This window comes from Stegostoma tigrinum, chromosome 21 (genome assembly GCF_030684315.1).
Source record: "Stegostoma tigrinum isolate sSteTig4 chromosome 21, sSteTig4.hap1, whole genome shotgun sequence".
NCBI lineage: Eukaryota > Metazoa > Chordata > Chondrichthyes > Orectolobiformes > Stegostomatidae > Stegostoma > Stegostoma tigrinum.
The window spans coordinates 25029649-25051971 of record NC_081374.1 but is presented as its reverse complement, the minus strand read 5'-3'; the positions used below and the strand labels follow the sequence as shown (position 1 = coordinate 25051971).

Sequence of the window (22323 nt, the reverse complement as noted above, 5' to 3'; positions counted from 1 at the left end):
GCTCAATGGATCATACAAATAGACATGAGGATAGTCTAACTATCAACTTCAGCACAATAACCCAGAAAGACACATCACAAAGGCCATTTATTAATTTATTACAGGGTTTTACCTACTTTACGTAGAATTAGATTTATTGTCACATTAATAAAAATACACTGAAAAGCATTTTCTCATGTGCAAAATGCAAAGTGCCACCAGGCCCAGCACCATCTTGAAATGCTGAATAAAATGCTAGATTTTACTGCAACAGAGTTCACCTTTCCATCTTCTTGTTACCCTCCACTACTCCTCCATTCATTGCTTTGCAATCAGATGAATGCCAAGATTTTGTTAAATAAGAGTTCAAAGCTGATACTCAAACTTAAAATAACTGCAGTTCAAGAGGTAAGAACAAATTTTTGGCTCGATTCCTGCACTTTCAACTGAGGCAATGTTCTTCTCTTCAACTGAAATGTGCCCTTCCCGGTGTTTCCAGATCAGCTCCTCCATACAACCCAAGACTTCTAGCCGCACCTCAAACAGCTCTGCCATGATTATATTTCTCCTGTATGACTCAGACTATTGGTAACCCCAGTCTGCTTTCATATTGCAAAGTATGACCCAACTTCTTTTCACAGTTTTTGTCTTCCAGCTCTCAGCAATCAAACGCTCGGTATTCTTCAACAATTGTATTATTTCCTGCCTCTTCATCTTCTTCCCCAGGATATATGACAAGTTTCTGCATAAAGTCACTATCTACACGTGGAGAAAGATCCGAGAAGGTCACTTCTTATTTTAAAGCCAAGAATACAAAGTTCAATCAGATCTGCATCAGGGCCCGCATTGGAAGCCGGCAACTGAACAGCAACTTGCTCTGGAACAGGATACCAACGATAAGCTTCATCAACAGGAAGGCTATTTACTTGCCCAAAAGTTGAAAACGTGACAGGCTGCATTTCCATTTCTGACACCACTTCAGCTTCTGCACATGAGAACATTTCTTCTCTTCAAACAAAGTTTAATCTCACAGAACAGTTGTTAAACCTGTTCACTGGTCACCATCTCAAACTCATTGTCACTCCAAGAGAATGTAGAGCTGTAGGCAGTGAAGATCCCAGTTCCTGTCAACTGTTGGCAACAGGCCAAGGGTATCCAAAAATCAACCTGTGAAGGTTGCTTACTAGTGTCTTAAGAAATGTCAGACTAACTACAGGTGGAGTCAACATCCTTCAGACTGGTAACAAGAGATGGAGTTGAAAACGCTTCTAGTTTATCCAGCAGTGGATGACTTTCAACACTGCACTGCAACAAATTTTGCATCGCCGGCAGCATGGACAGCGGCCCCTGGCTGGATCTATGGATCATTCCGCTGCACGTGGCCCTTGACGCCTGCCTCCGATGCCTGGGGTCTCTCTCTGGAGCCAGACAGGGCAGACCCTGTCCCAGGTTTTTTTCTGCAGCACGCAGGGTGGGCTCAATCCGGATGTGTCTCTGTTCTCAGTCCTGGGGATCTGCCACCTAACTGGGCTGTGCTTCTATCAGTCCATATGCTCATCACTGCATGAAGAATAACTCCTGACAGCAGCCCAGTACTGAGAATCTGAAGTAATCTTTTAGCGCAATGCCAGAATCTTTTGTGGCACTTGCTTTTTTTCCATTTTTACGTCACTTTTAGCTCTTCATCCAACCATTACTCTTTTGGTGACAACTCCTTCCCAAATTCACACACATCTTACAAATCACTGTCTTGCTGTTAAACATGCTTCATTTATCTCGTAGTATGCAATTTCAATCTAAATCTGGATCTCTTTATATCAGTTTGACTCAATGATAGCATGCTCATCTGAGTCAAAATTTCAAAAAGTATATGTGAACTAGCATTTCATTGCAATATGAAGGATCAGCTGTAAGAAAATCAACTATGTAGTTGCTGAGTCATTATAACTCCTTCGTAAAAGGCCAGTTCCCTCCTTCATGGCAAGAAATTATTTTCTCCTCTAAGTTTTAATACAGTTATGATCCAGCTGATGTTATTACTATACAAGTGGGACTCTGAAAAGAACCTGGCCTGATAGATCAAGTTTTGATTTGCTTTGGTTTAGTTTTAACAAAGGGATCTATTACTGAAACATCACGACACAATGCTACAGATTCTGTTTTAACAAAGTTTATTAACAAAGGAAAAGTGGAAAAACACCACACTATCTACTTCTAGTACAAAGTCAAAGGAACTGAAATACACAGGAAAAGTACAATCCTAATACACTCCTTTATGAAGTAAATGTTATAGACTTAAATGAACAAAGCAGCTTTTGTATTGGAGCCCAAACGCACCCATGGTGTAGTACTTAAAAGAGTGCCTAAAATATTCACACCAGAAATTCTTGTCTAACACCCAAGTAGGTTTACATCATTTCCATTCTCAAAGCATTGACCTATGCAGCTATCTGATGCGAAAGTCTTCAAAGGGAAGTTGAAAACTCAGATTTAAATTCACACCTCTACGCTTATACAGCTTTACAACTTGCCTTTTCCCTGCCTGCAATTTACTTCAGCCTCGACAACACAGACATCAGGAGAATCGTTCAGCCATAGGGATAAATACAGTGTGACACAGAGACTTTCACAAGGATGGAGAACGAATCTCCCACTGAGCAGCAGGGACAATTGGGAAATCCTCACGCAATGTAACAGTCCAAAGATGTGCAGGCTAGGCCATGCTAAATTGCCCGTAGTGTTCAGGGGTGTGCTGGTTATAGGGAGATGGGTCTGGGTGCGATGCTTCAAGGGGTGGTGTGGACTTGTTGGGCTGAAGGGCCTGTTTCCAAACTGTAGGTAATCTAATCTAAACAGTGCCCCAAATCTCTGCTTCAGTTCTGACCAATTATGCAACTTCCCTTTGACTCCCAATACTGGTATTGATACACGTAACTTCCTAGCTCCCACATTGTGGAATACTCTCCATGAACTCTTCTCATTTGTCATCTCAATCTCTTCCTTAAAAGCTTTCTCTGATAGCTGCATCTTTTGATCACCATCCTTTGATCCAGTATCGATGATTTAATTGCACATCAAAATATCTGGCAGATAACAAGGTGTAGAGCTGGATAAACACAGCAGGCCAAGCAGCAAAGCTGACGTTTTGGGTCTGGATCCTGCTCCTCTGATGCTGCTTGGCCTGCTGTGTTCATCCAGCTCTACACCTTGTTGTTATCTCAGATTCTCCAGCAACGGCAGTTCCTACTATCTCTAAAGTTTTTTGCAACCTGTTTTCACACCTTATATGCTATATTATGCATGAAGTGCCTATGTAAGTATGAAGGGTTATTAACTTTACTTTTTTAAACCTACATTGAATAACACCATTGGTTCCCTGCTTGTTGCCTTTGTTACCTGTTAAAACTTTATAACAATCAACTTTGTGACAAGTTATCCACTTCCATGAATCAAACAAAATTTGTTGATGCAAACATACCCTCCCTTAAAGCATCACAGCTTGCATAAATTTCTGAATCCAGTTTTACAGGGAGAAATTACAACAGATAAAGTTCAGTCTATCAGTTGAGGGGGATCCTGAAATCTGGGTGAAAACTGGGTCCCAAGCCCACATTTGTTGGTCATGGGAGGCATTTAGCAATTTTGGTATAGGAGACTTCCTAATTGGAAACCTGCGCTAGTCCAATCACAGCTCGAAAACCTCAGCAACTCTACTAAGAGGGGGTGGTTGCTGCTAAGCAATGCAGGAAACATTAGGATCGCAGGCAGGCAGATAGGGGAAAAAAAAACTGCAACACACATTGTTTATGATTGCAGAGAATATGTCATCCGCTCCAAGAGGAGTTAAGAGTAGGGGATTTGTTGGTGTCACACATGCTGTCTTCCCTGCCAACACCTCTTCTTTGGCCAGTAAGGCCTTACGGTACCATGTGCCTATGAAGCAACCTTTATTTAGTTGGCAGGACCTTAGAAAGCAAGGTGTCACCCACCATTGGTATTACAGTAAGCTATTCCTTAACATGGCCTTAGATTATGCACAAAGCCTCTCTGATCTCCTTGTTGATAAAATACCCTAACTTGCCCTGTAGCTCACACCCCACCTCATCCCTGTGCAATTTTACTTCCCAAACCTCTATTCACAATTCCTATGGGGCCAGTAAAATTCATCATATCGTACAGAAACATGTTATTTTGCTTGACTTATTTATGCTGTTATTTATGCAATACATTAGCCTCTTTCTAGCCTATTTTACCCCACTCTTGTTAGGATATACTTCAACTCCTTTCCCCTTAAAAGCAGTTGTGCTTGTTGCCACAACTTTTTCTTGAGGGAGATACTCCACACTATAAAAACTTTTACCTGTAGACTTCCTAACAAGCATCTCAAAGAAACGTCAGGTCTAGAAAATTATTTATTGCTTTGTGGCCATGTAAAACTAAAAGCACAGACTGTTGTGAAAAAAGTTACAGGTTAAACAAGTGGACAGGGTTGTTAAGAAAGCATATGGTGTTTTGGCTTTCATTAACAGGGGGATTGAGTTTAAGAGTCGTGAGATCTTGTTGCAGCTCTATAAAACTTTGGTTAGACCGCACTTGGAATACTGCATCCAGTTCTGGGCGCCCTATTATAGGAAAGATGTGGATGCTTTGGAGAGGGTTCAGAGGAGGTTTACCAGGATGCTGCCTGGACTGGAGGGCTTATCTTATGAAGAGAGGTTGACTGAGCTCGGTCTCTTTTCATTGGAGAAAAGGAGGAGGAGAGGGGACCTAATTGAGGTATACAAGATAATGAGAGGCATAGATAGAGTTGATAGCCAGAGACTATTTCCCAGGGCAGAAATGGCTAGCACGAGGGGTCGTAGTTTTAAGCTGTTTGGAGGAAAGTATAGAGGGGATGTCAGAGGCAGGTTCTTTACGCAGAGAGTTGTGGGAGCATGGAATGCGTTGCCAGCAGCAGTTGTGGAAGCAAGGTCATTGGGGTCATTTAAGAGACTGCTGGACATGTATATGGTCACAGAAATTTGAGGGTGCATACATGAGGATCAATGGTCGGCACAACATTGTGGGCTGAAGGGCCTGTTCTGTGCTGTACTGTTCTATGTTCTATGTTCTATGTTCTAAATATTGCATCCAACTAAAACGAGACGCTCTGGATGCGTAAATGAACTTGTCCAATTTGTAACTGGTAATACAGCAAGAAAATACCTGAACAGTAATTTGGAAATCGTAAATTCGAAACCAGAATGCAAACAAAAATTAAAGTAGGAATATCCAATTATTTTAAAACACAAACTGCTAGGATTAAAGGTTTAGTGGCATTGTAACAGCAACACACAGTAAGAGAAAACATTTCTGTAAGAAATTTATTTGCACTTTGCTCAATAGGGTCACATACCTAGTGATACAATAAGAATGATGAGGAGAAGGTATGGCTTTTTTTTGCATTTGCATTACTAACTTAAACTGAAAACTCAAAATTTATGAGTTGCCAGTCTCACTGTTCTTCTCTTACAAGATTTTAAGTTATGCTCATTAAATCCAATTCCCCTAAAAGAAACTAGATTTGTTAGGTAACTAGATTTATCTTGAAAAACAGAGGTGGTAGAAGTACCAAGAATTTCAGAATTTATTATGCTGTACTATTCTAGTGTTTTTAAGATACAGCTTAATAAACAATTTAGAATCAAAGAAAATATTATAATGAACCCTGCATAAAGATTAGGTTTATTGGTCATTTTCAATCAATAAATGTCAAATCTACCTCTAAAACAAAAAAAAAATCAATAAGCCATTTTCCTTTGTCAGAAGAACAACTTCAACTATCTTAATAAGAGATAACAGGAACTGCAGATGCTGGAGAATCCGAGATAACAAGGTGCGGAGCTAGATGAACACAGCAGGCCAAGCAACTGTTGTGACAAATGTCATATTTGAGAAAGCATGCTTGGCTAGATTCCATGATGAAAACCATTTAGTTTGTAATAATGATCGTGTTCATGGCACATTATATGCTAATAGATGGACCTCCTGTCTTACGTTAACAGAACGAACAATTTGTATAAAACCATCCATCAAAAATTAAGACTTCAGAATCCTTAAAAAATTAGTTACTCAAAGTAGTATGAAATAATGCACTTGAAATGTCACAAACTTCATAACAACCTGCCAGGGTGACATCACACAGTAGAATGTTAATAACATTATTCAAAAAGCAAGTAATCCAATTCTATGAGGTTTCTTTATAGGGCTTAAACTTAATGGTTTTTTGACCTTGATAGTCCTTTTAAATAGTATTATCATGCAGTTTGAATACTGAAAAACTTAACAGGTCCGGCAGCAATCGTGGACAGAAAGCAAAGTTAACGTTTCTGTGATAACAAGGTGTCGAGCTGGATGAACACAGCAGGCCAAGCAGCATCTTAGGAGGAGGAAAGCTGACATTTCGGGCATAGGCCCTTCATCAGAAAAAATGTTTCTGTGCTCTGATTTTAGCTGGGAAAAGTTTGGTGTTTGAGAGAGCGCGAGAACGAAAGAAGGGTATGAGATGCAGACAAAGGAATGGGCAAAGGTCAGCCAGGGAGAAACAATAGCTGGTTCTGGAGGACATTTCTTTACCTGCCCATCTTATTTTCTCTCTGTAGGCTCCACCTATCGTTTACTCCTTCGCCCATGTCATCTTCAGCACAAATACCAATCTTTTTTCAGCTAAAATTTGTTCTGAAGGAGAACAAGACTCAAAATGTTAACTTTGTTTCCTCTCCACAGATGCTGCCAGATCTGCTGTGTTTTCTCCATCAAATTATGTTTTTGTTTTCAATTTCCAGCATATGCAAGTGTTTTTTTCCCTCCCAATTTGAAAATACAGATATTAGCAAGGCGACTTTTACTTTTCCTCACCTATCATAACACTTCTAACTGAGCAGGGAGGTAGCAATCTATTCCTAGTGTCCTATCAACATTATCCTGAGCTAATCATTAGCAAATTCAGAAGAGTGAACCAGAAAAGGTTCCTCTAATGGTGTTTTTCTGCAACTTCTCCCTAGTTCTTTACCATGGGAACACAACTGAGATCAGGACACATCAGCTGAAAGGAACTGCAAGAGCCTTATAAATGTTTTACACATCTATTCATGCCTGAAGTGGCATACAGAATAATGAATTAATACAGGGAAAAGGGCAGAAAACTCGTGAATCCAAGATCAGGTGTAATGGAATCCTAATCTTACACCACAAGACAAGTAAAGGTATACACAATTGAATTCAGTTACATCAGAAAGTGGATTTATTGACTCAAGTTTAAGACACAGTCAATCCCAAGGTGCATAACAGCGACATAATTAGAATTAAATAATGGTCTGAGTTTTGCAGTATAAAATTTGAGGTTATCAACAGTCATTATTACTGGCGAATAAACCAAACAATCCCTGGAGAGCTGGCTCGTGTAGTGCATTGTGGAAACTAGAATGCTGCTGCCTAAGATGTCCTGATTCTCTCTCAATCTTGGCACAAGTATCTTACAAAGATACTATTCATTGAAATACATGCACAAACTATACATTCTTTCTTTAGAATCTTCGTAAATCCTAGCAACAATTTATGATTAAATGAATAACTTATTCCAAATACTATAGACACTATATTAGAAACTTGCAATTTGCAAATCTTAAGTGTCTAAGGAAATATAAAAATCTACCCCAAACTCAATATGAATGTCAACTGAAATTGTGATTCTGTGATGTAGTAATGCTTTTCATTCAGGTGCAGATGATGTCATGATGCTGTAACACTAAGCAACATTATTAGCGTTGATAGTTTAACTATAAAATTCTATGACAGCCTTAAAAATTTGCAAGTTCTCCCACTTTGCCGATCTTGAGTGCAAAATACTTCCTCGTTCACATACAACAGCCACGAAGTACTTTCCTCAAAAATTTGAGCATGAAGCTAAATTATTAGATCTTACTGACAAAACTGAGAATTATCAATGTAGATAAATATCTACATATTATTTAAATGGCTAGAGAATGTGTACCTGTCCATACTCAGAGCAATGGGATATCTGTCATGCAAGCCCTCATTTATATATTTTTTTAAAACACGTGTTTACATTCAAAGGATTCCCATGGAGTAAATGAAGGCTAAAGTAGTCAATGTCTTTTTAAAAACAAAATAGACAAAATGGCCCTGGGTAACTACAGGCCAATTAATTTAAAATTGGTAATAGTAGATATGTTGGAGGATTAATTTAGGATGAAATAAACAATTGAACAGAAGGGAATACAGCAAGGACACCTAATATGGCTTTTAAAAGGAAATCATGTTAAACATTTGCATTTTTTGAGGTCAAGAGAGAGAATTGGGAATGTGGGGATAAGCGGGAAAGGGAGTTGAGGTTGGGGATCATTCATGACCATACTGGCTTGTGGAACAGGATCAGCAGGCCCCACGATTTACTTCTGCTCCTATATCAGTCATCAAGATGGTTGCTCAGGGAAACAAACAACAACTACATAAACTTCTGAAAAGTTTTAAGCAAGAGTTTTCTCTACAAAGATCAAAACTTCCCCATCAGCAGTACCATCTTGAGCTGGATTGAGGACTGGCAGGAAGACTAGACAATAGCTGCAGATAGATTTGGATCAGTTTGGAGAATCGCCATTTGCAATTAGTGCTATTGCACTTTATTTTTATTCATAACATAGATGTCGGGACAGTAATGAGGTCTACAAGTTTGTAAAAGATATGAAGATCTGTACAAGGCAGAATTGCAGAAGTTGTTTAACTGTCTCAAAAAAAAACTTCATGTTCAGGTGAACTTAAATTTGTGACTGGCAAGTAATGTTAATTTGGAAAAGTACGGTGTTATCCAGGTGGGCAGAGAGTATGTTGAACAAACATACATGCTTCAGTGAAAAAATTCAAGTAGGTGGAGGAGAAAAAGAGAAATATTGATACTCTAAGACACGGAGTTCCAAAGGATGCATGAACAGTTCTATTAAGTGACAAACTGGCAAATGGGAAGTTAGAATTCATTTATATGATAAATGAAATTCCAAACAGAAACAAAACAGACTATTCTGGAATTTTGGGCCATGAGTGAAGTAAGGATATATGCTTCTGGCCTCAGATAAAGCTGCTCACAAAAACCTAAAAATCACTAAGGCTTTTCCCCTTTACCAATGAGAGTTTCAATTATGTCTAGTCAAAAGGATGTCCTGGCATGCAGCAATGAAGTCAGCAAGTAGGCAAGCCCATTGAGGTATTCTATTCACAGAGCAAAATCACGAAATGAAAACGTAATATCATTTTTTATCCCATTTTCTGATAGCAAAACAAATGATTGAATTAAGACCGGTCTAAATCAAAACAGATATACATGCTTTTGAATTTTCATTCTGCAGACTTGCCTTTAAAAATACAGAAATTTGATTTTCTAAAAAAAAATTAACTTTTCAGGGTCAATACAAGTGTTTAGCAGCACAAAACTCCTGTTTCACTATATTTAATAAGGAGTCATATAGTCTTATTGTGAAATGCTTGACGAAGTCCAAAAGTGAAGCTTTCGCCAAGTCAATAGATTTCCTTTGATTGAAATCTTGGGTATTTTAACTGAAGCATAACCTCAAGGGAAGTATACCATCTGTAACTTCTGTACTTCCACATAAGAGGTGTAATGATGGTTGACAAAGACAGTTTTGTATTCACTACCGAAACAAAATCTTCGCTCATATTTTGAACTTGCACTCAAGGCTCAGGTCAGGCTTCAGTCAGGGTATGGTGTCCTACCATATTACCTAAATATCTATGCAAGAGCCTTAGATACTACCCTAGTCATCAAACCAGATTTTTTTTTAAAAAAAAGGAGACACTACAGTTCAGAAAAGTATAGGTTCGGAATTATTTGATCAAGGCTTATGGATGATGAAACGAACAGACTGTTATTGCTGACAGCTTTCTGAAATTGTATGGTTTATGGTGAGCCAGCCTTCACAATTTTAAATTCCAAAGGTATGTTTAGGCTCGCTACCGACTATGTGCCCACATGAGTGCGACCCCAACAATGCTCCAAAAGCTCATCACCATCTGGGACAAAGCAACACGTTTGAATAACACCCCGTTCACCATTGACTCGCAGTGTCAATCATGTGTACTACCTACAAGTTGCATGATAGTAACACATTCTTTCAACAGCAATTTCCAAACCCGTGACCACCACCAAGCAGGACAACAGCAGTAAATACATGACAACAGCAACACCTGTTTGTTCCCTGCCAAGCCAGAGGCCACCCTGATTTAAAAGCATATTGCTGCTTTTTCAGTTTTTCCAGGTCATTCCTAGAACTCCCTTCCTAAAAGCACAGTGGATATTTCTACACCTGAAGTTCAAGGCAACAGGCCATCAGCAACTTCAAGGACAATTAGGGATGGGAAATAAATGTTATCCTAGCCAGCAACCTCTTATGAGCAAATAAAAAAAAAGCAGCTCTCTTCCCAGAAAACACCAGACCCCCCGCACCCCCCAAGAAACAGGTTGTCTACTTGGTCCAATGAATTCTAATTCATTGAACTCTGTCAAATGAAAATTGTATTGGTTTCTGGCTGGAAGACAGAATACCTCTTAAAAAGGCAGATCCTCCACAGTGGTCTCCCCAGAATACTGATAAATCATATAGTCAGACTAGACTTTTTTTTTTCATCTTTTCCAGAGGATGACGTCTTGTGGTGGGGTGGACAGCAGCCCTTTTAATGTCACCTACTGTTTGCAAATACAATGGCTCAGCTTGCTCGACATACCTATAAATGTCATAATTTAAAAGAAAAGAAAATCATTTCTACACGGAAGATGACTTTTGTTTCCAAAGACACATAAAAGTGTATTAAATATGGTTCAAGTATGAAAATGCAAGCCCGCAACTCACTAAAAGATCCTCTAACAGCACCTTCTAAACCCACAACCACTTCCATCTAGAAGGAAAGGGCAGAGGCACGAGAGCACCACATTCAAAATCCCCTTCAACGCACTTGTGACCCTGACTTGTAATTAATTGCCATTCCTTCACTATCACTGAATCATTAACCTGGAATTACCTCCCTAAAGGCATTGTGGGTCAACCCACAGCAGATGAATTGCAGCAGTTCAAGAAGGCTGCTCACCATCATCTTCTCAAGGGCAAGTTCGGACAGGCAATAAAAATACTGGTCAGCCAGCAATACCCACAATCTACAAATGATTTTTTTTTAAAAAAAGGACATCACAATAACATACCTTAAAGTAGATTGAGATAACAAGGTGTAGAGCTGAATGAACACTGCAAGCCAAAAACAGCAGAGGAGCAGGAAAGCTGACGTTTCGGGTCCGGACTCTTCGTCCTGCTCCTCTGATGCTGCTTGGCCTGCTGTGTTCCTCCAGCTTTACACCTTGTTATCTCAGACTCTCATCAGCAGCAGCAGTTCCTACTATTCCTTAATGTCCATTACCAACTTTATATACATCTCATGCATGACTGATAATGACATCTAATAAAACAGCATGCTCGAGCAGTAAAAACTACAAAGTTTAAATTCAGGCCACATTCAGTATTTCTTTTGATTTGAGTTTCTCTCTCGGTCTTTCATCCTACCCCGCATCCACCCTGCATTACTCTGTTTAATCAAGAATATCAACAGTAATGGTATTATATTATACTGTTTAGCACAAGTTAAACAGAAATGTTTAGTGACATTTGAGTAGATTAGACCTTTTTCTTGTCTCTTACTGTGCTTAATGTGAAAAACCCTTTCCAGGTCAAACAGATTCATAGTTGCTGTATATTTCTCTGGTAACTTCCCTAATCAGCCAATATTCACGCAAAAACTGAGGCAGAGTGTTGACAGACTATTTAACCAGAGAAACATCATAACTAAAACATTTACCCATGTCTTCATTCAACATCAATACACATGCATGTATCACTACATAGCCATCATAAAAACAAACTTTAACCAACATTCCCCTACCTTATACAGGAGCACTGCAAAATCCTTACCATTATTTGAAACAGAATCAATTAACTCAGTACAAACTGGGGACTGAATTTTGTACTTTCTTGGTTTTACAGCACAGCTGCCACATGCTTTAACTTGATTAAGTATCAGAGGAATTAAGCATACATAGATTCCAATAGAGAACAGTCAAAATGGAATTCAAGACTGAAAGAAGACAAAAAAAGATTGGTCAATTTAGACATGACAGTGCGTTACAGTTGTAAATGATCTGGTTCTTCAACAACATTAGAATCAAAGGGCTACTAAAGCATTCTCAATTAAAGAGACTACCAGCTTTGTGGATCAGGAATTTAATTTTTACCTCTACGTATATTAATCTCAGATTTGGCTTTAAGTGTTTATGACTGTCATCTGTTCAACTGACCATAGCACAGGCAAGTGTCGAAAAATGAATATCTGGTCAAAGGATCGAAAAATAACATATAAAGAATAGAATAAAAATCAATAGTACAATAAAGGGATAGAAATAAGTCAGTAATGTAGTGAATGAATCTTGATATCACTAATTTAGCTACACACAACTCCAGTTAATCTTGCAGCACAGTCGTAAAGTTGTCTTGTCATTAACCTTGCAAAGGATGATTGTGAGAGATTAAACATGTTGTTTCTGCAGGTAAGGATGAATGGTGGGGTCTTGCAAAAGAAAATCATTATAGTCACAAGATTTTATAGCAGAAGTTTATCATTAATCAGAGACTAGGTTCTGCAAAGATGGCAGTTAGCATGACCAGAAACATTGTTTCTGCAGACAAGGACATGATAGAGCTAAGGGTGTTGTAGCTGAGGCTTATTTCTGCAAACCTGACGATTCGCACGTACAGCATGTCTAGCGCTCTTTAGGATAGCCAAATAAGGATTGCGGTAAACAAGGGAATGGGGCCTTCGGCCGGCAGAAAAGGGAACAATAAACAAGGGCGGTCCGATAGGACGGGGAATGATAGGATAAGAGAAGACCAATGGGAGCAGGGAGGCGTGATTCTGCAACTTGTAAACTGTATAAGAATGTTTAACATTGTTTGTAGTGTTTGCCTGTCTAGCAGACACCCTTTCTTGCAAGATCGAACAGAATAAAATTGTCTTGTTTCCAAGGCTTTGTCTCAGGCTGAGCTTGTGAGCAGGGACTGTTTCTCACATGCTTAACCTGTGACAAATTTCCTAACAGCCATATAATGCTCAAGTATACAGGATCTCCAAGAAGAACAGCACTATCCCTGGTGATTTTTATCCCCCATCAACAGATCATGACCTACACCTCCAAAAAAAGGACAAGACGCGCATGTTATGGGAACACCATTCCTGCCAAGTAACATACAATTCAGATCGAGACATGTATTTTGTTTTTTCACAGAATTAACAACCTGGAAAATCCACCCCAGCAGCAGCATAAAAGCACTAGCATCACAACAGCAGCAGTTACAGCAATAAGTATAACATTGCCAGACTCATCCACGTAAGATAACTAAAAATACTGAAGCTTAATTGCTAGATCTAAACTATAGCTTAACTTGACCAATCTGCAAAACCGTCAACAGCATTATATATTAACTTGATGCCTAATTGAATAACTGCATCTCCAACTGATTCCCAACTACTCAGACTTCAAAACCTTGACAATTCACAGCAACATTAACATGCAGTGCTTGCAAGCATGACTTCACTGCAACCTTGTTCCGACTGTTCAATATGATTTTGGTCACCCAAGCCTACCCTGCAAAGTAATTCCTAACCACAGATGCAGTGTTTTCCATTCAGCCAAAACTTTTTTTTCCAGCGAAATACACATTTTTAGGATCTGTACACACTGCCAAAATAAATAATACCTTCAATAAAAATATTGATTGTGATGCAGGTTATTGTTACATCAGTCTACGTATACATTTAAAACAGTTGCCAGGAGCTGTCGAGGTAAGTTGCCAGGAGCTGTCGAGGTAAGTTATCATTTCTGTGGATATCAGCATTGGGAGGGAAGAGTACTAAACTGGTGTAAACTAAAATAGAAACTATTTTAATGTGTAACTAACTAAATTTTTACAAAGTATGCGAGAGTCAGGTATAGAATAATACTACGGTATAACTTTGGATCTAACAGAGTTTGAGTTCAGCAAATAGAAAATTCATTAACTATTTATTGATTTTCATTTTCAAATTTCTCTCCTGGATGTACATGGAATAGTGTAGGTTAGATGGGGTTGAGATCGGTATGACAGGTCGGCACAACATCGAGGGCCGAAGGGCCTGTACTGTGCTGTAATGTTCTATAAAAGATTGGGCTAATTCACCAAAACTAAAAATTAAACAGGTTTTATTTATTTGGTCATGGGATGTGGAAAGCTCTGGCAGAACTGCAGTTGTATATGATTAACTTCTTGCACATGAGCTGCATGCTGGTTAGTATTTGGATCTCCTGCAAGTCATCTATATTTTCGTTATTATACTGCGTCAGAAGAGTGTTGATGGGTAGACAAGCAATTGTGGCAAAGTAGGATAAATTGCTCCTACCTTTGAAATGTATTACTGTTGCAACTGTCATAATGATTGCAAGACAAAAAGATGGAGATGTATAAAAAGCCTTTAATCTTAAGTTTTCTATTTCTCACATTTTACACCCAACATTCTGATTTTGTCACAGCTGAACTTGGTGGGGCACCTAGAAATCCTTTGAATTGGTCAGGTTTGAATAAATATCCATTGGTTATTCAGGCCAAGATACTTATATTGCTTTCCTGACTCTTCAGATTAGTTTCTGACAAAGTTTGTTTTCATATAATTTATTAGCATCTAAGTTTGAAAATCATGCATAGTCAACAGATTATAAATACACCTCCTCTCAACATTACTTTACTACATTTTGCTGGCTTTCATTCATTCTTTAGTCTTCAGCGACCTGTCTATCTTCTCCATCATGAGATATTAGTGATCAGGATATCTGATCATCCTCCAGTTCTCATCACCTGACATAACACTATTTGGAAGTCCATTCACCTTTTATCTGCATCTTTGCTGCTCTATAGAATCATACGCACATTAGGTTACTCGTCTCATGCCCTGCTTTTACATCTGTCAAACCTATAGTACCCAATGAACAGCATCTCTTTACCTTCAGAAGTGGCACAACACAGAACCTAACAATTTTCTTTTAATTCCTTCTTACAAACTTGAGCCTGGTACAATTGTTTCCTTGGGTACACTCATGTCCCTTAAGCATTTTGCATATGATATTGCCCGTGTCTAAGAAAAACCTGGACTTTGGCTTGATAATTCTGACTATACTAGTGACTGGAGTTCAACTTAGATCGAGTTTAACCACACACAGCATACCTAAATTCTCAGGCTATATCTGATCCTATAAGCCACAAAGAACTCAATAGGAGTTAAAATCAGCAAGATAAAGGGAATGCAGGATAAAAAGGAACGTAAGGTGCATGTGTGTTTTGGACATTGAAGGTGGCAGGAAGAATTAAGAACCAGTTAATAAAGAATACAGATCTCTAGGTTTTATTAAGAGGATCATAAAATAAAAGAACAAAGACGAGATTATGGGGTTTCAGAGATAGTAGGAACTGCAGATGCTGGAGAATCTGAGATAATATAGCATAGAACTGGATGAACACAGCAGGCCAAGCAACTGAAGTATTTAATTATGTTTTGTGTGTCACAATTTAGTCAGGATTTGAAGACATTGAAGAGTGCGCATATCAGATTCAAGGGAAAGATCCTAAGGTTAAGGAAATTCCATTGTGAAGATAGAGTGGAGAGATCAAGGAAGTTTTCCCTCAGAGAAAAGGAGGTTAAGCAAAGATTTGACAGAAGTCTTCAAAATCATGAGGGCTCTGAACAGCATATAAAAGGGAGTAACAGCTGGCACTCATGAAATGATTGAGTAAAAGAAGGCATGCATTTAAAATAATTGGCAAATGATGCAAAAGCAACATAAGAAAACTTTATCACACAGCCAGTTGTTGTGGTCTGAGATGTTCTGACAGACATCATGGCAAGTTCAAACAAAGAATTTTTTGAATGTTTTTGATGATCCGAGGATGAGTGTCTGCTGTGGGCCTTCGCCTGTTGGCAAATTGCAAGGGGTCGAGGCAAGCTGGGAGGTTAAAGTTCATGTGAGCCACGACAAAACTGTCACCAATCAAATCATTAAATCCAACTCTATTCCTGGAAATCACCCAAGATATTCCTCCTGCCACCTTTTCCAACGTGATTTGTTTTATTTCATGTAGTGGCATTGCTGTAACAAAAGAGTAATTTTCGATAAGCCCATCATCAATGGGCTTAATGGCCAACTTCAGCAAAGTACCTTTCCATGTGCGACTTTCTCGCATCCGGATACAACTTCCTTATGCCCTTGTTAAATTACGTTGCCAATTGAGGGCCAATGAATGGTTAATTCGGGGCAGATTATATTGTGGAGATGTATCTATTTAAAAACTCCAATTTCTTTCAAAAGGGAACCTCTTCATTCATTCAGATCAGGCTGAATCTGAAGCCAGGTGAGACATTATTATGCTAGCCAATTCCAAATTACTTATTTAAAAATCACTGACACTCCAGTAGACTAATAAAAATGATGAAGATATTTCCTACAGAAAATCAAAAAGGTCAAGTACAATAATTATCCTAATCCCTCCTTTATCAAGCTGCAAGCCCAAAAACTTCAATCTTTCTAGCTTCTGTAGAATATTCTTTATATTATTTTTCCTCCAAATTGTCCCCAATGAATTTGGTCAATTAATGTACTTTCTGGTTAATTAGCATTCTGAAGTTCACCACTGAATTTAATTTTAGCCCAAAACTAGGTAAGCTTTCGCACTTACACATGCCATGATTTAAGCTTGTAAACTGACAAAGCTTCAACACCAAATGTCAAAATAACAGCTTTTAACATTATGGGCTAGATTTTAAGAACATAAAATAAATGGAACAGAAGTGCCATTCAGCCCCCTGAACCTGCCCTACCAATCTGACTGTGAACTTAACTATACTTTCCAGCTAGGGGGTGGAGTGGGGGAGATTAAGCACTGGTTTGCTATTTATCGTGAACGCAGCTTTTAACAGCCTGGGACATCTGGATCTGATGCTTCCTGGCCTGCTGCAAGGAGGCCACTAACTGGCTGAGGAATCACTCAACCATATGGGGTGGCAGGGTGGCAAGATGGCTCAGTGGTTAGCAGATTCAATTCAACCCTCGGGTCCCCGTCTGTGTGGAAATTGCACATTCACCCCGTGTCTGCAGGGGTTTCCTCCCATTGTTTAAAGATGTGCAGGATAGACGGATTGGCCATGCTAAATTGCCCATAGCTTTCAGCAACGTGTAGATTAGGTGCGTTATAGGGAAATGGATCTGAGTGGGATTTCTGAGGGCAGTGTGGACTTGTTGGGTCGAAGGGCATGTTTCCACACTGTAGGGATTCTATGGATCAGCAAAACAGAGGAGTGGCTGGAACCCTAAGCTCCCAGCTAGAGGTAAATTAGTTGCTTGCATTTATGGAACGGACAGCAAACCCCACTTCCCAGACTGTTCTAGGAAAGATCTGTACTGGGTGAGAATATGTTAACAAATGTTTCCGATTTGACCACCTTGCCCCCAATCCCCACCTTACCACCTGTAGGTTTGGAAAATACAGCCAAAAGATAAAGTATGTTTAGTATTTATGATTTTTAGATAAAATTACATATTGAAATAAAAGGTTATGCCTAAATGAAATAACAAACATAAAATATCAAAGCATGTACATTGGTCACCTGCCATTTTAAAGTTGACAATTGCTCACAGTACATTGAGAAAAATTCTGCAAAACGCAAGTTGAAAGATTTAGACCATGCGGAGAAAAAAAAACACTCATCATATTAAAAAAAAATCAATACAGGTGGTCTTTCATGTATTTTAGCTATAAACACCAAAGCCAAGATGGAACACCACATTTTTGCCACCTTAGCAATTTGGTTCAGGGGCAAGTGAGGAAAAGCAGGGTGATATTTCTTTCATGACAGTTGTCATTTCTGTAATGCACTCAAGCACTAGCACTCACCACAGCTACTAATAGATACTCAACAATCAGACAGATTTAGTAATTAAATTCTACCATTTACATTGGCTACCTAATACACATTTCTAGCACCAACTTCTAACCCAATATATATTCTCCAAACAGATACCTAATATAATTTTAAATTTCCAAAATAGCTTAAAAGGACCATTTATTTTCCAAACTATTAATACAAAATTGTTCACTGTTTTAAGTGGCACAGGTGAAGGTGACAAGCTGGGAGAAATGCAAGAAGTAGAAACAAAATAGAATCTCAACATTGATAAACTCCCAATTTTCACTGGAGTTTTAAACAGCAAACTTCAGAATCTTGCTGTTGAGTAGTGACCACTTTATTTTCACTGCATTATTTGCCCAATGTGCCTCACTCTATGCCATTTCCAATTCTCTTCTCCTTTGAGAAACCAAACACTGCAAATTCCTAAGTCTAAATCACAGCAAGTAACTGATAGTTGCACTTTGCCAGTAGCTCACCCCATCCCTCATCCAACTGTCTGTACCATGATGTCCCTGCATGCTCCATAGACACTAACCTCCTCCACACAAATCAACAGCAGCAGAATGCCAGCCTCAATGAACCATCACATCTGCTCTGTTCCAACTCTCAATCCAGACCTTCAACATAATTTTAGAACTCAGGAATTGTGACAATTTCCCTGCTACTGCCAGGTCACTTTGTAAACAGGACCACATGAGCATCTCAAGCATCCATCTTATGGCTCTTAGCTTCGTTTCTTAACAGTCAGTTTGCAATGCTTGAAGGCTGCCAGCGTCTGTCGCTTTCATTGCTTACTTAGGCAATGGCTCTTCACTGCTAAGTTAGAGGCTTCCATTTCTGTGGCTTGCATTGCTTTTTAGCACAGAGGAGGAGGCAGCAGCTTGAGCACTGAACAGTCAGGGAAGTCTTCCGGTCACTGTACAGAGCCATACTAAGTCAATGTCATACCTACAGCATGTGCCAACAGCTGCCCAGCAAAAACACAATGTGCTTCAACCAAATGCCTTAAAGTCAAAGGGGTAAGAGCCTTCATTGGGTTTTTTTGTGGATGACAGCCACCCAGGCAATGCTGCCACAGTCACTCCACAGATTCCGGTCGAGAGTACTGACAAAAGTAAATGAGGCACTTAGTTCCACAGGTATAAGGATCAGTGTCTGTGCAATCAAGTGCAACCAGTTCAAGGATTACATGTGTATCAGCCAGGGTGCTGCGGAGACTTTCCTAACAACATTTGGCTCAGACCTCAAACGACAACCAGCCAAGTCAGTCCTAGAGGTTCACCCCATAATGGCCAGGAGGAAGTCCATGGAGTTCTGGAGAAAGCAAATAGCTAACTCAAGTCTGGGAATGGGATTCATTGGACCAGGATCCTCAGGGAACGATTTAAGTGAAAGGGCCTTTTTCTTAAAAATAAGGGGAGGATCTCTTAAGAGGGGATGGACAGCTCCAGGGCAGGGTGTTTTCAGAAAACTTGTCATGAAGTGGGCATCCAGTCAAGAGGGCAAACCTGTCACTGTATGAGACCAGTGATGTGGTTATCCCCAAGATGATGGCATTTATCCCTGCAAAACTTAGAAGTCCAGTGTCATCCTTCCTGCACTGCAGTGTGCTCCTTTTTACCTGCAGCACAGCAATGACTTGGACCATCTGCGCCTCTGGCATGGCTCCCCTTAGCAAGTCCTCTTCACCACCACCCCCATCCACCAACACATGCTAGCTCCTGTTGGTGAAGCAAGGCACCACTTTTCCTTTCCAGGCTACGTTATCAGTTATAACTGTTGAATAACACAGCATAAGGGTCAATTCAGAGTCTGCAGTAGATGCAGCTGGGGTTAAAGCAAAACACCAGCGGAGAGAAGAGTGTCCATTGAGGGAGCACTTTCACCTCTCCTGCAAAGCAATTCTACGAGAAGAGCACTGTACTGTCCAAATGCATAACTAATGCAGTGAAAAGCAGAAGATTGAGAGAGATCCAAGCTGCGGTGGCATGTATCACAAATCTCACTTGATAACACACCAACCAAGATGAGAAAATCTGGCCCATAAGATTTTTATAATACATATTACATCGAAATAATAAAAATTAGTAATAGGCATCATCATGATATGAAATGCATTCATCTTATATTGCAGAAGTTCTGGTGCTTAATTACTTCGTTTTTAAATTGTTAATCAATAATATTTGGTCTGCCTTCTCAAAGTAGATTTCACAATAAGGAATACCAATTCATTACAGTTCAGCTTCTAACCCTGGTTTGAGCCTAGAACATATCAATTAGATCATCCTTGTTCCACTCATCCACAATTATATCTACATAGGACTGATACACAATTACAATAAATCAATTCTTACTTCGCTTCACAAAGTTCTGGTCATATTAATAAGATGAAGGCCATTCAAACCAAAAACAGCTTTATGAAACCAGATGAGAACAAAATATCAAATGCAAACCTACTTTTTGTGCAGACGGGGATCAAACGGCGGATGTTGTGCTCCATAAACTTGTTGTATACTAAAAAGAAAGAGAAAGATATGCCATATAAGTGGAAGAAATGAATTAAAGAATAATTTACACATTGTCACAAATTGGAGGGTAAAATTGAATTGTGTGTACAATATTTACTGATTCTTATCTCCTGACTCCTCAAAGCTTGTCCACGATCTACAAGGCACAAGTCAGGACTGTGATGGAATATTGCCCACTTGCCTAGATGAGCTCCAGCAATACATAAGCAGCCTGATACCATCAAAGCCAAAGCAGCCTGCTTGACTGGCATCACATCCACATGCACCCACTCCCTCCACCCATGATGCTCATAAGCAGCTGTGCACCATTTACAAGATGCAGTGCAGAAATTTACCAAATTCCTTTGATAGGACCTTCCAAACCAACAAGCACTTACATTTAGAATGACAAAGGCAGCAGGCACACAGGAACACCACTATCTGCAAGCTCTCCTTCAAATCACACTGCATGGAAACAGACCCTTTAGTCCAACTCATCCACACCGACCAAGTTTCCTGAACTAACCTAGTCCCAAATACCTGCATTTGGCCTGTATCCCTCGAAATTTTTCCTATTCACATACCTATCCAATTTTCTTTTAAATGTTGTGACTATACCTGAATCTACTACTTCCTCTGGCAGTTCATTCCACATACAAACAACGCTGAGTGAAACGTTGTCCCTCAGGTTCCTTTTAAATCTTTCTCCTCTCACCTTACAAATATGCCCCCTGGTTTTGAATTTCCCCACTCTAGGAAAAAGACCTTTGCCATTCACCTTATCCATACCCCTCATGATTTTATAAACTGCTAGAAGTTCACTGCTCAACCTCTTGCATTCCAGTTTTTAAAAAAGCCTCAGCCTATTTTTATAGCTCAAGCCCTCCAGTCCCAGCAACATTCTGATAAACCTTTTCTAAATCCTCTCCAATTTAATCACGTCCTTCCTATAGCAGGGCAACCAGAACTGTATAATGTACTCCAAAAGCGGCGTCAATGTCCTGTACAACTTCAATGTGACAGCCCAACTCTTATATTCAATGATAACAAGGTGCCGAGCTTCTGAAAGAGGGTCTAGGCCTGAAACATCAGCCTTCCTGCTCCTCTGATGCTGCTTGGCCTGTGTTCACTCAGCTCTACACCTCGTCATCTCAGATTCTCCAGCATCTGCAGTTCCTACTATCTCCTATGCTTAACAGTCTGGGCAATGAAGGCAAGTGCTAAACACTTTACCCGCCTTGTCTACCTGTGATGCAACTTTCAACAAACAATGTACCGGAACCGCTAGGTCTCTCTGCTCAACAACACTATCTAGGGTTGTACCATTTACTAGTTAAGTACTGCCTTTGTTTGTTTTATCAAAATGCAACATCTCACATTTATCCAAATTAAACTCCATCTGCCACTCCTCAGCGCACTGGCCCAATTGTTTGAGATCCTTTTGTAATCTTACATAGCCTTCTTCACAGATGACTGAACTAGCAATTTTAGTGTTATTCACAAACTTACAAACTATGCTCATAAATTTTCGTCCAAATATTTATACAAATGACTAACAAAAGTGTACCTCCACAATTCCAGTGGAACACCGCTGATGACAGGTCTCCAGTCCAAAAAAAACTCTTCATCACCACCCTCTTTGTCCTACCATCAGGCCAATTTTGTATCCAATTCGTAAGCCCTCCCTGATTGCCATGTGATCTAACTTTACTAATTAGACTACCTTGCAGTACTTCAA

General features: G+C 39.5%; 1 protein-coding gene and 1 pseudogene across 2 annotated transcripts in view; both read right to left on the bottom strand.

Annotated features, from left to right (window-relative positions):
• Positions 1-22323, bottom strand: part of LOC125462853 (TBC1 domain family member 22B) — a 276012-nt gene that overhangs the window by 241404 nt on the left and 12285 nt on the right. For both annotated transcript variants that reach the window (XM_048553288.2, XM_048553287.2), the window contains exon 2: positions 20536-20592. Coding sequence is in view for 1 of the 2 variants with exons in the window: in XM_048553287.2 (XP_048409244.1) it covers positions 20536-20592 (57 nt within the window). In the remaining variant the exon portion in view is untranslated. The remainder of the gene's footprint in view (positions 1-20535; positions 20593-22323) is intronic.
• LOC132210793 (protein FAM149B1-like) lies at positions 257-1347 on the bottom strand (annotated as a pseudogene).